This window comes from Hevea brasiliensis, chromosome 5, assembly GCF_030052815.1.
Source record: "Hevea brasiliensis isolate MT/VB/25A 57/8 chromosome 5, ASM3005281v1, whole genome shotgun sequence".
NCBI classification, from domain to species: Eukaryota; Viridiplantae; Streptophyta; class Magnoliopsida; order Malpighiales; family Euphorbiaceae; genus Hevea; species Hevea brasiliensis.
The window spans coordinates 28,802,367-28,820,860 of record NC_079497.1 but is presented as its reverse complement, the minus strand read 5'-3'; the positions used below and the strand labels follow the sequence as shown (position 1 = coordinate 28,820,860).

Below are 18,494 nucleotides of genomic sequence, written 5' to 3'. Positions count from 1 at the left end.
TCAAATCCATACTCATTTGTACAAATTCATTCATACTTATTACATATATCACAATTCTCAAGTTCATTAGTTTACATAATTTACAAACTAATTGCATAAATTCATAATTTACATCATATACCTATTAATTACATTTTTATAATTTACATTACAATACTCTAACAAAGCATTTTATACAACATACAAATTATGACCTATATGGGCCTTATCTACATGCATTGCTGAGGAGGTGACAACCTTGAATACTTCAGACACTTCTGCAGAACAGAACTCCAAAATCTCTGTTTAATATTCGCTGGACTTTACCTTCAGTACCTGCGCGAGGGAAATAAATCCATCGCGCTAAGCATTGCTGCTTAGTGGTGCCATAATATAGCAAAGAAAATAATATATAAATAAAGAAAGAAATGGATTATAATTTGATCAACTATCATTTGTTCTAATTTATTCCCTTTCAGAAGCGTTTAATTCTTAAATTCACGGTAATAATATATTATCCCCAGAAATTCTAAGAATATTATTCTTAACTTTATATTATTATGAAAAAGTGCATTTGAAATGTTTATTTAAATTATATTTTTATTGCTAATCTTTTTATCATTTCATTCAGTACTTTCTACCAAATAACTATTCTTATTTATTTTATGTCGTCTTACTCATTTATTTAATTTCTAATATTTTTAATTACTAATATTCTTAACTTATCTCAATAAATTTCACTGCCCAAGTAACCTGTGATAGGCTGACTAAACTGGATAACAGGTCGTTGGCACTGGACACCGCGGTGCCTCGGGCCGTTATACTATGGGACGCGAAACGTCAACCACGCATACAGTCAGAATGGCTAAAAAGCCATGATAACACATAATCAGACATAAAAGCTATGAGTGCGGGCATAAAGCCATGAATGCGGGAATAAAGCCATGAATACAACCATAAAGCCTTTCGCAGTACTGCTAAAACAATACCCTATTGGCATGCCAATCTATCCAAATTCACATTTCTAGGTAATTTATGCATTCATCGTAGTATTCATACTAATTATAATTCACATTCATTTGATCTCACGTACCATTCACATTCAAAACATCTTTCCTTTCTCTCGTGATGGGAACCTAAATCCCAAATGACACTTTTATCTCATTTATACATTAAGCATTCTATTCATGTAAATTACATTTCATACTTCAAGTTGTATTGCTAATATATTATGAATTCCATTGGTGTTGGGAGTATAAGTCTCAATTACCTATTCACAAGATTTTTGGTGTTCATTAAGTCATTCAAATTCACCAATTACAATATATATATATATATATATATATATATATATATATATATATATTACTCATAATGACTTCTTTAATTTCTTTTATTATTTCTTATGTCTTTAAGGTTACTATTCACACACTACTATTTACTCAAATTGTTGACTTTTCATATATAATGGGTGTGTTAATTCCAATTGCACTAAGATCCCACATTTTGGGTTCTAAATTTGTTAGCATTGATTTCCAATTGCAATTCAAAGCCTTCTAAAAGTATTTCCAAATTTTCAGTTTTTATGTTCTATGTTTACTGTTTCATTGGTCTATGCTGAAGTGAGAATTTGGCTAATCTTTCTTCATGAAAGTTCTTTCTTTATGTATCTAGTTTAATTTTCTTTTTTGAATCACTCCATTTGGAGTCTTGTAGCTCAAGTTATGGTCAAATAAGCATAACTGGTTCATTTCCTAGATCTGGTTCCTTAGCTAGGCAGATTTTGTAGTTACACTTTACAAATTTTATTGACCAAGTTTCAGTCACATTTAGGTCTAGTGCTCTTCATAGAATTTGTTTCCTTATGTCTTATGGTAACTCAAAACTTTGAATCACAATTTGTCAAGTTTTGTAAAATTTATTATACCAATTTAATTGGCCTAGACTCCAGTACCCTATGTCTTCAGGGTCTAGGTTTAGGTCAGTGATTGCGAGTGGATTTTTAGGGTTCTTACGTTCATAATTTGAAGAAGGCTTTTAAAACAAAGTTAGAGCCCTGTGTCTTAGGTTTCTGAAAAGGTATGGCTCATCCTAAATGGAGTTTTCTAGTGAAAGATATGCTATAAGAACTAATCCGGGGTCAGATGAAATTGGGTAAATTTCTAGGTTTAGATGCACCAAGTTCTTTTAAGCATTTGACCTAATTCCTTTGGGTTCTGGGTTTTGGCCAAAAGACCAATATTGTAGGCCTATGTCTTATAAAACTTTTTCCATTGGTTTCATTGCATTTGGATTTTTATAGACCAAGTTATGGCCATTTTGCCAAAACTGGTCGGGTGAGCTTTAGTCTAGGAAATTCTGGGTAGAATGGTTCTGGTCAGTTTAGTGACCTCACTTGGGCCATCAATTTCATTTGGTTAGAGGCATTTTTGGGCTTGGTGTTCTTAATGAAAGTTGTAATCCTATGTCTAATCTTTCCAATGACACAAAAATCAGGTCATTTGGACCTGTATAGAGGAAGTTATTTGGTTAATTTTCTGGGTTTAATGTTTGGATTTCCAGATTGGGATAAAGATTTGGACAGAATTTGGGCATGGTTTCTTCATAAAAATGGGGTATTTTGAGTCTAGTTTCACCTCCAATTGGCCTCATACCAATTGGAGTTACACAATTTTAGTTATAGCTCAAAAAAGGCACTGGACTCATAGGTCCAAATTTCCTGCAAAGAACATGCACTCCTTATATTCATTCCTCCTTACTCCCAAACTACAATTTGTCATTCATATCACTTCTGAATCTCATCATTCAGTCTCAATTTGATCAATTTCAAACAATTTTACAAAATCCTCAAATAGTTAGGTCAAAACCCTAACTCTAATAATTTCAATTTATGCAACACACTTTATTCAACTTCTAATACACTTAGTATCCTTAATCATCATCACTAAACAAAGTAAAGTCAATCAAAATAATCAAGACCTTATGGTCACCAAGGCTGCTGAAAATTTTAGTCCCTGCATACTCCAAATTTTCTTTTAATTTCATAAAATTTATAGTTAATTTAGCATGCTTCAACTAGTTAAGAAAGAAAGGAGTAAGGTTTAGTGCACTAACATCTTTGGAGCTTCACTTAATCTTGTTTAAACCTCCTTAATTTCTTCTTCTTTGGCTGCCACTAAACTCTCCAAGGTGTGGAGATAAATTTTTGTGAATGGACTTAGGGTTTTAGAATGATATAAAGAGAGAAAATCAAGCTAATAAAAATAAAAAATGGTGGAGCATCAATGGTGAAACTCCTTCTCTCTCTCTCTCTCTCTCTCTCTCTCTCTCTCTCTCTCTCTCTATGGGTCAGTTGGTTGAAGATGGGAGTGTAGATTGGTTTTTCATTTTGTCTCTTTTCAATTAGTTTTTATCCCTTTTAATTAGTTTGTCAAGTTGTGATTGGGTGGAGAGTGTTTAATGACATCATATGATGTCATAATTCCTAATTTCTTTCATTTTTCTCTCATTTTCTTTTCTACTCATTTCCAATTCAATTTTTAGTAATATTTATTCACATTTTATGTCATAATAATTATTTACTTAACTGGACAAGTTGGCCAAAAATCATCTCTGAAGACGAAATGATCAAAAGGCTCTCCGTTTGGCTTAACAGATTATAATTGTCTGTACCAATCTAAAAATTTTTCTAAGCATTTTCTTGACATTCTAATGTCATAGAAACCTCAATGACTCTTCCCAGGAGTCTCAAAAATTATTTTATGAATTTTCTCCAGAATTGACCTAGTTATAGTTATTTGACCATAACTTGAGTTATATAAATCTAAATGACATGATCCAAAAAGTAAAATAAAGATAAGACATAGAAGAACAATTTCCATAAAGAAAGTGAGGCCAAACAGTGGCCATAAATTGTTCAATTCAGTATGCCAAGTTAAGATACTAAAATTGAACCTAAAGAAAGGTTCTAGAAATAAATTATTAACTTATCCCTAATAAGTCATTACATGTTAAATTATATGAAATAGATATGTGGGACACACTTTTCTCACTTTCCCTTTACAAGGTGACATGAAATCAGTTGATACATAAAATGTAAATTACCTAAATGGTTTGCTAAACACATAAGTAATAGGAAAATACACTTGGAACCTATGTTTCCATCATATATGAAATAACAATACTATGAATATGTATAGTACATGATATAAAATAATGAGAGTGATAAATACATAAGTTATATGAATACTTACTTGGGACCTATGTTCCCAATATAATGACATGAAAATGGTATAAAGCATAGATAGTACATGCAGTGAAATAACAATATGTTATGAACCCTTAATAGTACATAGCATGAAATAATAAAACTATAAGTGCTTAATAATACTAATTTGCCCAAAGTGTACCTAAACTTATATATATAGTTGGATTGATTGGTATACGAATTAGGGACTACAGATAGCAGTACTGCATACATGAACAATCATTGATTGACAAAATATGTTTGATATGATTTCTGACCGCTGGCCTTGTGCCTAATAGATAGTTATATACAGGCTATTATATGACTACCCACTGGCCTTGTGCCTGACATGACAAATGACATGACAGATGCCATTATGCATAATTGTATTTCTAGCTTCAACAGCCTGCCCACTGGCCTTGTGCCTGACATGACAATTATATACATGGTAGACATATGGAGGTCTAACCTGTATACTCTCGTATCCAGCATTATAGCCTGTTATAGGTTACTTGGGCACAAATACATTGATATGACATGAAATACACTGATATAACATGAAAGACAGTGAAGTAATTTTAAAGACTCTGACATGAGTTTAAAAAGATAGAGAATGAAATAAATACACAGAAAAGATACTGTTAATTAATTTATTCCCAAATTCTGGTAAAATATGCAAATGACATAGAATTGCAAAAGTTTACATAGAATTAGTATTTATAATTATTTAGTTGAATTTCTTTAAAATTATGCACCACTAAGCAATTTGCTTAGCGCTTTGGATTTTCCATCGCGTAGGTACTGGAGACCAGACACAGCAGCCGCCATAGCAGCAGCCACCACAGTAGTACTCTGATTATAGTTGTCCAGATCTACCACAGTCCAAAGCTCACCTCAGTAGTGTTTATTTTTCATAGGGCCCAATGTAATTAGGGTTTTGCATTTTGATTCATGTATAATGAAATGTATATAAATTTTGAACTCTGTAAATAAATTGTAATTATATTTTGAGACTGTAAATTTAGTTTGAGAATGTATGTATATAAATTTCCATATGAATGAATAAATAAAAAATATATTCACTTGAAATTGTATGAGTAAAGAAAGGATATGATATGACATGTACTGTTTTTAACAGGTAGCCGGTAAAACCCTCCAGATGCTAATAAAACAGAGGAGACTCTGCCCGGGTTTCCACAGAAATAGATTGTGAATTAAAAAAAAAAGAAAAAAAATATATATATATATTCCTACATGATTTCTATAAGTTTAAAATTAACAAGAGACACGACAGGACAAGATAGGGTGTTCCGGTATTAAATGTGGCATACTTTACTCGGCTACACTGTAGACGGGTGAGGGGTTTTACAAACATACAGAAAATATAATGTCTGGTCTACTAGCTGTAAGGTATAAGAGACTACCTATCATGCCTCTATAGAGCTTTTCATAAATCGGTTTTCCTTTTTCATCCTTATCAAGTATGGTGTTTGTACTCATTGGAGTTTTACTTAGCTTGCTATTCTTCATCCTAAACCTCTTGATCAATTCTTTGGTATACTTGGCTTATTTGATGGAGATGCCATCCTTAGCTTGCTTGATTTGAAGCCTAAGGAAGAACATGAGCTCTCCCATCAGGCTTATCTCAAAGTCACTCTTCATGGTGTTAGCAAACTCTTCACACAAACACTCATTAGTAACACTAAATAATATCATCAACATATATTTGTACTACAAGAATATCATTTTCATGATTTTTAATAAAAAAAAGTTGCATAAACTTTTCATTTTGAAAAATCATTTTGCAAAAGAAAGTTGCTAAGCCCTTCATACTAAGCTCTAGTAGCTTATTTCAAACCATACAAGGCTTTAGTCAATTTAAAAATATGGTTTGGAAACTCATGATTTTTAGCTTCTCATCAACAAAACCATTTAGAAAAGCACTTTTAACATCCATTTGAAAAACTTTAAAATTCATGTATGATGCATATGCAAGCAAAATTTTAATGGCTTCTAATCTAGCCATAGGGGCAAAAGTTTCATCATAGTCAATGCCTTTCTCTTGGTTATAGCCTTTGGCTACTAACCTAGCCTTATTCCTAGTTATGTTTCTTCCTTATCTAACTTATTTCTAAACACCCATTTCATGCTTATGGATGGATGATCCTTTGGCCTAAGAACTAAGGTCCAAACCTTATTTCTTTCAAATTGGTTGAGTTCCTCTTGCATTGCAAATACCCAACCCTCATCATTTATGGCCTCATTTATGCTCTTAAGTTCTATTTGAGAAATGAATGTAAGGTTATTACATATATTTCTAAGAAAAGATCTAGTTGTTACCCCTTTTAATATATCAACAATGATTAGGTCCTTAGGATGATCCTTCTTAAAGGTCTAATCTTTAGGTAGATCTTATTGAACTCCTTGATGAGGAATTAGTTAACCTTGTTGCTCTTAAAGCTCAACTTTATTATTTTCCAAATCCTTTAAGGGATCTTCCTTGAGTTGATCTCAATTTTCACTAGATAGAGGATCTCCAAAAGTTAACTCATCAAAATTGCCTACAATATCATCATCATAAGAAATATCCTTTTTACGACCAAAGGGGTTAGCTTCATCAAACACAATATGCATTGACTCTTCAACAACTAAAGTTCTCTTATTGAAGACTTTATACGCTTTACTAGATATAAAGTACCCTAAGAAGATACCTTCATCAATTTTGAAGCCAAATTTATCTAAATTATTTTTGGTATTCAAAATGAAGCATTTATAACAAAAAACTCTAAAATAACCTACTTTAAGTTTCTTGCTATTCCATAGCTCATAGGGGGTTTTCTTCAAAAAAAGATCTTATCAAAACTCTATTTGAAACATAACAAGTCGTATTAATGGCTTCCACCTAAAAATAAGTAGGCAAGTTATATTCATTTAACATAGTCCTCCCCATGTCTAAAAGAGTCATATTTTTTCTTTCAACAACAGAGTCCTAGGAGAAGAAAAATTGTGAGTGATCTCTACTGAGTTACAACAAAACTTTTCAAATCTCTCATTTTCAAATTCTCTACCATGATCACTTATAATAAAAGAAATTTGAAAACCATTTTCATTTTGAACCTTTTTTGAAAAATTTCTCAAAAACATCAAAACAGTCATCCTTGTGAGCAAGGAATACAATCCAAGTATACCTAGAATAGTCATCAATAATCACAAAAGCATAATATACACCACTTAAGCTAGCTACTCTAGTAAGACCAAATAAATCCATATGCAACAATTGAAAAGGTCTAGAAGTGGATACCTTATGAGTAGATTTAAAAGAGCTCTTGACTTGCTTACCCATTTGGCATGCATCACACACCTTGTCCTTTTGAAACTTGATCTTTGGAAGCCCATCAACTAGCTCATCCTTGTTCAAGTTTGCAAGAAGGTCCATGCTAGCATGTGCAAGCCTTCTATGCTAAGTCCAAAAGTCATCACTAATAGAAACAAAACACTTGACATCTTTGTTAGACAAAGCATGCAAATAAATAACATAGATAGTTTCTACTCTTTCACCAACAAATAACATTTTATTATTATACATTCCAGACACAAAGCAAGATTTAGACTAAAAAATGACTTTAGAACCCTTATCACACAATTGACTAACTTTAAGCAAATTATATTTCAAACCATCAACCAAAAGTATTTTATCAAGGATAGGAGAGTTTTCCTTACCAATCTTACATATTCCCATAATTTTACCTTTACTATTGTCATCAAAAGTCACTTGCCTGCCTCCATCTTTCTTTTTAAGTGAAAGCAAAAGGTTGGCATTTCTGGTCATGTGTCTTGAACATCCACTATCCAAATACCACTTGCTTTCAAGCTTTAAGAATTTCAAGCATATTTACATAAGGCAATTCAATTTACTTTAGGTACCCAAATGTACTTGGGTCTTTGGGGGTTAGCAGTTCCATCATTTGAATCAAATATTCTACCATATCCAAAATGGACTTTCCTAATGGCGCACCTACAGTTGGTGTGATGAAACTTGCCATAATAGTGACAATGACTGTTGACCCTTCTTGTTCTTGGTTTATATGCATGAGAGTGTGCATATGGTCTCATGTGACCATTCTTTTTGTGTTTATTATGTGCATGTGAGCGTGAGGCATGGTGAGTGTGATGATAGTTGTGAGGCTTAGTGGCATGTCCCTTATGAGGTCTTGGCCTAAATGTAACTCTCCTAGAAGTATATGTCCTATTTACATTTTATCTAAGAACATGTTGATGATATGAGGTATTTCTAGGTTCATTGCCACTACATTTCTTTGGTTCATTGCTACTAGATTTCTTTGGTTCTTGTCTTTTAGGATTGGACACCTTTGGACTAGGCACTTTGAGACTAGGCTCACTAGAACTAAATGCTTTAACAAATATGGTCTTGGAAGGAGGTATTTGGACAAATTTACTATAGCCAAGTCCATACTTGATGCTAGGAGACCTTTGAGAGTCCAAAATTGCATCAAGTTTGTCCTTTCCTTTAGCAAATTTGGAAAGAGAAGTTTTTAGCTCAACAATTTGATTTTTCAACTTCTCATTTTTTAATGAGAGCTAATCTAAAGATTTTTGCATATTATTATCTAAAGGTCTATCATCCTTAGATGAGGTCTCATTCTCCTTCCTTAAACTAGTAAGCTCACTTTTCAAAAGTTTATTTTTCTCATGATTTAATTCTAGTTCATCATTCATAACTTTAAGAGCACTAACTAGTTCATCATAAGAAAATTCAACAACATCATCATTTAAAGTTACCTCATTAGAGCTTTCCTCTATTGCCATGAAGCACATTTGGGCAACTTGATCACCAATCTCCTCATCTTCAGAGTTACTTGATTCATCCCATATTGCTTTGAGAGCCTTCTTCTTGAATTTCTTGAAAGGCTTCTTCAATTTGGGATAATCCGTTCTAATGTGATCTGACTTATTGCATTTAAAGCATATGGGAGGATCCCTTTTGCTACTTTCCCCCTTGTCCTTCTTGAAGTTCCTCTTTGGGATGAACTTTTTGTTTTAGAAAAGCATCTTCCTTATTTTCCTTATCACTAGAGTCAATTGCTCCTCCTCAAACTCTTCTTCTTCATCACTTAAGTTTTTTAAAGACACTTTAAAGGCAGTGTTCTTCTTAGCCTTGTTAGGTTCTTTCACTTGCTCTCTTTTGAGGGTCATCTCATAGTCAATGAGATTTCCAAAGAGCTTATTAAGTTACACCTTGCTCAAGTCCTTGGAAATCCTTGAGTGAGGTTACTTTGAGTAGCCATTCCTTAGGAAAGCTTCTTAGAATCTTCTTCACTAGCACCTCATCTGTGAATGTCTTCCCAAGGGATTTAATTTCTCCTATGATTTCCACAAACCTATCATACATCTGACTTATGGTCTCATCTGATTTCATTTTAAATAATTCATATTGATAGATTAGGGAATCCATCTTATTTTCCTTTGTTTGACTAATACCCTTATGAGTAACCACTAAAGCATCCTAATTTTCCTTTACGATAGACTTCATACACACCTTATTATATTCACTTCTACTTAGTGCACAAAATAAAACATGTATGGCTTTATCATTTGGCTTAGCTACATTTTCTCTTGCTCACTCCATTCACCCTTTGGCTTAGCTACATGCACACCATTTACTATTTTAGTTGGGGTGAATGGCCCATTTTCTACAACGTCCCACAAATCAACACCTTCTGATTTAAGGAAATAATACATCTTATTTTTCCAATACAAGAAGTCATTACCATCAAAGAAGGGAGGTCATACCACTGATTGACCTTCTTGTGCATTGAGGGTTGCCATTGATTTTTGCTCCAAGATTATTAAGTCTTTATTGAAAGAAGACCAGCTTTAATACCACTTGTTATCCCTCGTAGCAACCCAAAGCGAAGGAGGGGTAAATTGGGTGTTAATTAAAAAATTGAAGAGTAGGTGGAGATTTTTTTTAAGTGAAATGCACAAAGAAAAGGAAGGAAAGAAAGAATACAAGGAATGTTATAGAGGGTCAGCTATTCAAAGCCTACATCCTCTCCTTGAGGCCCTCCTTGAGAGTTACTTCCATTAAAATTCTTTTTTTGGTGAAGAATAAACCCTTTACAATCACCACAAGAGCAAACTCTTGCTCTTTTATAAATCTCTTTACACTCAAGAGCAATTTAATGCCCTATCACATTCAAGTAACAATAAATATTTACAACAACCTTGAACAAAATCTCAGAACAAGGAAATTACAGCTCAAACTATCAAGTTCTCAATAATCAATTACGGTAGCTCAAGTTCTAGAGAGAGAGATTAAGAAAATCTTTTAAACACAATAAATTCTTAAATAAATAGTTGTTGTCACTTCCCTCTAGTTATAAATGATCTCTATTTATAGCTTTTGCAAGAAAATGCCTATTGGGAGTGCATTAAATGCAAATATAGCCATTCAACTATCCAAAACCCTATTTTATCGAGTTGCAGAAAATTAGATTTGGCTGCCAAAATCCCTTACTTCGGCTGCCGAAGGTTGGGATACCAAAAAACATCATTTAAAAAGTGAACTATGGTTGCTGAAGTGTTCTCTGGACAAAAAGGGCACTTAGACTTTAAAAACTTTAAAACCATCATTTAAATAGTGAACTTCGCCTGTCGAAATTCTTAACTTCGGCTACCGAAGTGCTTTTTGGATAAAAAAGCACCAAATTGTGCTTAGCTTTAAAAACTCATAACTTTTTGATCCGAACTCAGATTTTTAATCCGCTTAAACTGTTGGAAAACTAATTTGATAAACTTTTCAATGAAAACATTTTCAAAAACAAATTTGCAATTCTCAAAAGTAAAAATTTTATTTTGCTCTCCCTTGGTCAATAATAAGTTAAAAATAGAAACACTAAGAAATTTAGAGAAACCTAAACTTGAACCAACATAACCAACCAACTGAGATTCATAAGATAAAAGAAAAATTTATATTGTAGTGTCCCCTTGACTTTTGCTTCAAATTTTTGCTCTCTTTCAATTTCGATCTGAAGCAATTTTTTAATTTTGAACTTAAGATCTACAACCTTAATACAAACACTTTCACGGTAGATTAATAGCACACTAATTATTTATTATTATTATTATCAAAACATAGATTAAGGCTCTATATATATATATATTCATCCAATCTTTTAAATAAAAGTAATAATTAAATCTAATATTCAAAATCAACAATTGGATTGATAATGGTAGGTATTTATTTATTTATTAAAAAATATATAAATAATAATTTTAAAAATAGTTAAAAAGAAAGTAATGTAAATTAAACTCAAATTTTAAATCAAATTTTTATTATTCTATTTTAATTATTCTTTAAATAATTTCATTTATGATATTTATTATTTTTTTAGTTTAAAATTTTTGTGAGCTAATTTTTATTTTAAAATTTTTTAAAACCATTGATTGGCTACAAAAGTTCTGATTATTAAAAGATTAATTTCAAAAGTTATTTAATAATTTCCATAAAAAAGTTATATTATAGATTGTAGTTAATATTATAATAAAATTTTATGCATTTGACCATTAATTTTAATTTTTTATTTGGTCCTTAAAAAAATATCATAAACTTGGTCACCATTGCATCATTATTAGAGACAGAGTGGCCTATTCGGACGATGCCCATACCAAACTCACGTGCGGGTCCACCGAAACGGATGGTTGCCGTTTCTCTTTCTTCTATAGCTAATTTGTCTTCAACATGGTTGTCACAAAGTCCACATTCCACGGCCTTTACTTATTCTTATTTATAATTTTTTTTTTTATACATTTTTCAATTTTTACCAATTAAAATATTTTATAAAATAATAATTAAGAGATTAAAATTTAATTAAATCCTCACTTTAAGAGACAAAAGATAATCTAATTAAGGCATAATGATAAAAAAAACAATTTTTTTGCTAAATTGTAATTTAAAATTTTCAATTTTGATAATTTTAGCAAATTTTAATATATTTATTGCAATTTTATTTAGTTAATTAAAATCTTTATGCTTTCAATTTTTAATTTTTTTAATAAAATTAGAATAAGAGTTTTTTTTTTTTTTATAATATAGTTTAGAAAAGATAAGCTAGAATAATAATAAATAATAAAAGTCACAGATGGATGGTGGCTATGGTAGATTAGATATTAAGTAGAAACCTCTCCTTCATATGCAATGGAAAAGAATCAAATGCTCAAATGGACCCTCTCTTCTTCATCACTTACCATTGGAGGATGTGTAAGATGTCCTAAAAATCCATCAACATTTCCCCAAAAAAAAATATAATAATGATTTTCTATTTGTCTTGACTTAATGATAAAAATTAATTAAACTTTCGCTAAAGTAAAATTATTCATGAATAATATTACTTTTATCATAAAATTAAGATATTAGAAGATATTATTATTTTATGTTAATTTAATAAATAAACAAATAAAAATATTTCATCAAAGAAATTCTATTGTTGGCACTAATTCTATTTCATTTTTAGTTATTTCTAATTGGATTTTTTCAAATATTTTAGTATAAATTATAAATTTCATAAAGTTATGGATACAAATAATAATGATAATAGGTAAGAAAAAATGTTGGGATTTAATAATAAAAATTTGTATCAGGGGCTTTTTTGAGATTAATAAAAGATGAGTGTTCCTTAAAAAAATTGAATAATTCTACATGGGCTACCTTACAAGTGTTGACAGACACAAGAAGGGTATTATAGTCATTACGATATAAATAATTAAGTCAGCGAATCAAAACCGCAAACCAAATTATCCTCCAAGAAGAAAGAGCGGAGACTCATGATTTAAACAAATTCGTAAAATATTCATTTCACGAAGGGCATTATCGTCATAAAATAATCACCACCATCTCCCCTATAAAACAAGCTCACTCTTCCCTTGCACTTTTCAATCGAAAGTGTACTAATATTGGCTACGGCCTACAGAAGAGAGAGAGAGAGGTCTTCTTACATCTGCCTTTGGTGTTCATCAATGGCGAGCAAGAGCCAAACCCCTGTTGATGGTGGTTTAGAGGGTGGAAAGGCCACAAACGGAGACTCAACAGAGCACGAAAGGTGTCCTGTAGAGGAGGTGGCTCTAGTGGTGCCGGAAACCGATGACCCAACACTCCCAGTGATGACATTTCGTGCGTGGTTTCTGGGTTTAACTTCATGTGTGCTCCTGATATTCCTAAACACTTTCTTCACATACCGTACTCAGCCTCTCACAATCTCAGCCATTCTCATGCAGATTGGTGTCCTGCCCATTGGCAAGATCATGGCCAGGATCCTTCCTACTAAGGAGTATAAGATTTTTGGATGGGGTTTTAGTTTGAATCCTGGGCCTTTTAACATCAAAGAGCATGTGATCATTACTATCTTTGCTAATTGTGGTGTGTCTTACGGTGGGGGAGATGCCTACTCGATTGGTGCCATTACTGTTATGAAGGCTTATTATAAACAAAGCCTGAATTTTCTCTGTGGGCTCCTCATAGTCTTGACTACTCAGGTATCATAAGTTCTTTATCTGTCTTTTCTTTCGCTTTTTCATTCTTCTTTGCTGGTAAAAGTTTATTTTGCATTTGATTTCAATTGATTTTTTTTTTCTGAAATTTCTCCTTCCTTTTGGCTAGAAAAAAACGTTTCTTTTTTAATTATTATTTTTCTTCAAATCACTCCCTACTTTTTATTTTAATCCTCCATCTTTTCATACTTTTTTTTTTTGTATTTTCTTTGGCTGTTGTTTTAATTTCCTTTCATTTGCATGATATGCAGATATTAGGGTATGGATGGGCTGGGATGCTTAGGAGATATCTTGTTGATCCTGTTGAGATGTGGTGGCCTTCAAATCTTGCTCAGGTTTCTTTGTTTAGGTCTGTTGTTCTCCTTAATATATATATATATATATATATATATATATATATATTTTATCATTTATAAGCTTTCCGAATATCTGTTTGGTTTATGAGAAAAGGTAGGAAAATAAGTTAGAACCTTATGTTTAAACTGGGCCTGTAGAGAATGAAACCACAACTTCTGTGGAGTGATTACTCTAACAAAGTTGGATGGATTTATTGAATCTTTATATTTGTGTTGATAAAACATCATAAGTCAATAAAGAGAATTTTATTCTCTTTTCAACAAAAATCTTTTGAGAGAATGACTGTTTGTGGTTCAAATTCAATGGATGAAGTTCATGATGGAATCAAATGTAAAATAAATAGATTGAAGCTGAACAAAGCATCTCAAAATTCTTAAGCATGTTTTGGTATAGTCTGAACTGTACTTGATAAATTTATTTGAGTTGGAATAATTATCTGAACACGTGAGGAAAAATTCTCTTTTTTTGGGAAGTTTATAATTTGGCATTGAGGTTCGAAGCTAAAAAAAGCATTTTTTTTAGGAAACAGAAAAATACTATTCTAAATGTTGTTGAAAAAAGTTGTTTGTTATTTTAGATTTCTTATGATTAACACATGTTAAATTTAATTATAAATCAATATTTAATACTCTTTAGCTAATATATTTAAGGAATTCTTTTCTCTCAACAGACAAACTGTCTCTAAGTGGAGTGTGAGCGTTGTGAGCTGCACAATGGGGGTAGCCTTCCTTTTTGGTAACTTTATAATAATAAAAACTCTCACCATATTGTTGGATGGGGAATTCAAACCAGAGACCCCCAACTCCTCACTCCATTAAGTATATGGACAATATTATGCTTATTATAGAGAATTTGTCTCATAACTGGCTTTATAGGTATAATATTCCAGGCTAGGACACTTAGTAACTCTAGAAGGCATTAAAATATTGTTAGTGGATGATGAAATACCTTTCTCTTTTTCTTTTATCTTCTATAAGGAGGTGCTTAGAACTGTTGATGAAGCAAAAGTAGTCTATCGCTTAGGAACTCCTGGACCAAATGATGGACATGCTTATATAATTGTGATTAGCCCTTTTTTTTTTTTGCCCCCCTCAATGGGAATAATCTTTGATCATTTGTCAACAACTTTGTCTCTACAGAGCACTTCATGAAAAGGAACCAAAAAATGAAGGCATGACTCGAATGCGATTCTTCCTTGTTGTGATGACAGCAAGCTTTCTTTATTATGCACTGCCTGGCTACTTGCTCCCAATATTGACATTTTTTTCATGGGTCTGCTGGGTATGGCCTCACAGCATCACAGCTCAACAAATAGGATCAGGTTACCACGGGCTTGGAATTGGTGCTTTCACCATTGATTGGGCTGGGATTTCAGCATATCACGGCAGCCCCCTGGTGACACCCTGGTCATCCATTCTCAATGTTGGGATTGGCTTTATAATGTTTATCTACATAATAGTCCCTCTGTGTTATTGGAAGTATAACACTTTTGATGCTCGGAAGTTTCCTATATTTTCTAATCAGCTGTTCACTTCTAGTGGGCACAAGTATGATACCACAAAGATCCTGACCCCAGATTATGAACTTAATATACCTGCTTATAATAGTTATGGGAAGCTCTATCTTAGCCCTCTCTTTGCCTTGTCGATTGGATCAGGATTTGCAAGGTTTACAGCAACTCTCACTCACGTGGCATTGTTTCATGGCAGGTATGCTGCTTTCTAATTTCTAGTTTCATACAGCCATAATGTTTTGTTTAAAATTATCATGCTTGTTAATGAAATGTAAATGCCCTTTAGACTGGAATCTTGAAGAATGACATAATGAGTGATTTCCATTCTCTAGGGATATTTTGAGGCAAAGTAGATCAGCAATGAAGAATGCGAAATTGGACATTCATTCTAAATTGATGAAAAATTACAAACAAGTGCCTGAATGGTGGTTCTACATTCTACTGATAGGAAGCATTGTCCTATCTCTATTGATGTCTTTTGTGTGGAAAAGAGATGTGCAGCTGCCATGGTGGGGTATGATCTTTGCCTTTGGTTTGGCATGGATTGTTACTCTTCCTATTGGGGTCATTCAAGCAACTACCAACCAGGTACTACAACTAATTTTCCAATTCTTTGGTCTTTCCTCTTCTTTGCCGTCTTGGACATAGGAAACTACGTTTATACATGATAATAAACAAATTGTATGCTAGAGTTTTCAGCCTGATTATGTTATTGTTTCCACAATACAGCAACCAGGATATGACATAATAGCGCAGTTCATAATTGGGTATATTCTACCAGGAAAACCAATTGCAAATTTGCTTTACAAGATTTATGGGCGAATTAGCACAATCCATGCTCTTTCTTTCTTATCCGACCTTAAACTTGGACATTACATGAAAATACCACCACGGTGCATGTATGTGGCTCAGGTATTGCAGCTCTCAGAAACTTGCTCAGTTGAGCATTGGAAATTTTTACTTGTTATTGTGAAACACTTATAGTTTGGTGGTTGGTTTTCCCCAGTTGGTGGGAACTTTGGTCGCTGGAACTGTCAATCTTGCAGTTGCATGGTGGATGTTGGAAAATATTGAAAACATCTGTGATGTTGAAGCACTCCATCCTGAAAGTCCTTGGACGTGTCCTAAATACCGAGTCACTTTTGATGCTTCTGTCATCTGGGGTCTGATTGGTCCGAGACGACTCTTTGGACCTGGAGGGATGTATCGGAATTTGGTATGGCTATTCCTTATTGGAGCTTTCTTGCCAGTACCAGTCTGGATATTGAGCAAAATGTTTCCTGAGAAGACATGGATTCCATTGATAAATATACCAGTTATATCTTATGGGTTTGCTGGAATGCCACCTGCAACTCCCACCAATATAGCAAGCTGGCTTATCACTGGAACAATCTTCAATTACTTTGTATTCCGATATCGCAAACACTGGTGGCAGAAATATAACTATGTTCTATCTGCAGCGCTGGATGCAGGTACAGCTTTCATGGGTGTATTATTGTTCTTTGCTTTGCAAAACGAAGGCATAGATTTGAAGTGGTGGGGTACAGAAATTGATCACTGTCCTTTGGCGTCATGTCCAACTGCACCTGGTATCACAGTTGAAGGATGCCCTGTCTTTAAATAGAGTGTAGCATTAGAAAGCAGACTTGGCTTAGTTGTAACAGAGGGAAAGGAAACCCAGTGAGCAGGAAAAGATCTTGAAATAACTGCCTTTGTATATTTTATACATGCTTCTTTATCTTAAGTGAAAGCGATGGTCATTCTCTTTAAGGGCAATGTTCCTGCTGGCATAGTTTTGGTATTTCATGTCTGTCTTCAGAAAATGGCTTATCCATTATCCAACTATCACAAATGTGTTTTCTTGATTTGCTTTCATGCTCGCAACTTAGCAAAGGATGAATATGTATCTCGTGTTTTGATTTAGATTCTGAAGTGATGAAGTTGTGTTTTTGAGGTTAAGCAGAAGTCTCTTGTGCTCCAAAGTAGACCTAGCCACGAGTTGGTTTCAGATCAGAACTGTTAGTTCGGCTTGGTTTCAGTTGAAATGGTTTAGGGACAGTTTTGGTTCTGATTTAGCTTAGATGTAAATTTAGTTTTTAATGTAAAAAATTATAAAAACTCAAATACAAACCCAATATGAATTTTTAGGGAAAAAAAAAAAAAAGGTTTTTGAATCAGGTCGGTTTTAGTCTTGTTCAAGGAGGGGGTTCCCGGAAAACGTTGACCTGGTAAATTTGGTACCAGACAAGGTTAACAATTTCGACAAATTCCAAAGTTGCAGCTAATGTTACTGGAGGTTAGTTTCGAGACCTCATCACAGAGTAGCTAGTTTATTAACAAACTACCTAGGCTTGTCTACTCAACTTCATATTCTTTCCTCTCCAGTTTCAAACATGATTGATTCAATTTTATTTATTTATTTTTTTTTTTTTTTTTTTTCAGGTTACAAATGAATAAGTGAAACCTATTTTTACATGCCAGGAATGGTAGTCTATGGAATTTGTGAACAAAGCATCAAATGAATTCAAAGTGGTCAATAATGTATACTGACCAATGTAGTAGGCTGAAGCCTTTCTAGCATGGACGTTCAGAGTTTTGAACAAAAAGTAGACTTGGAGAAGCTCAGCTGATTGATTAAGGCTCTGTTTGTTTCACGAAAAATAATTTGTATATGAAAAATATTTTTCTTTGTTTAGTTGTAATATTAAATTAATGATATTTATTTATTTTATATATATAATTATATTAAAATTTTAATAAGATTTGTAAAATTTAAGAAATAAAAAATGACCTACTCTTTTAAATAATTAAAGTTATTTTTCTTAAAAACAA

At 32.7% G+C, this 18,494-nt stretch overlaps 1 protein-coding gene across 1 annotated transcript; it reads left to right on the top strand.

Moving 5' to 3' along the window:
- The first annotated feature begins 13,167 nt into the window (after positions 1-13,167).
- Positions 13,168-17,621, top strand: LOC110663386 (oligopeptide transporter 3). Its single transcript, XM_058147160.1, has 6 exons — positions 13,168-13,777; positions 14,044-14,141; positions 15,289-15,858; positions 15,995-16,250; positions 16,392-16,574; positions 16,669-17,621. The coding sequence occupies exons 1-6, from the start codon at positions 13,262-13,264 to the stop codon at positions 17,284-17,286; spliced, it is 2,241 nt and encodes a 746-aa protein (XP_058003143.1). The 5' UTR covers positions 13,168-13,261; the 3' UTR covers positions 17,287-17,621.
- The last annotated feature ends 873 nt before the right edge of the window (positions 17,622-18,494 follow it).

Coding starts and splice junctions, on each gene's coding strand:
- LOC110663386 (XM_058147160.1), top strand. CDS start 13,262: ATGGCGAGCAAGAGCCAAACCCCTGTTGATGGTGGTTTAGAGGGTGGA. Junction 14,142..15,288: donor GCTCAGGTTTCTTTGTTTAG/GTCTGTTGTTCT, acceptor TTGTCTCTACAG/AGCACTTCATGAAAAGGAAC. Junction 16,575..16,668: donor GGTGCATGTATGTGGCTCAG/GTATTGCAGCTC, acceptor GGTTTTCCCCAG/TTGGTGGGAACTTTGGTCGC.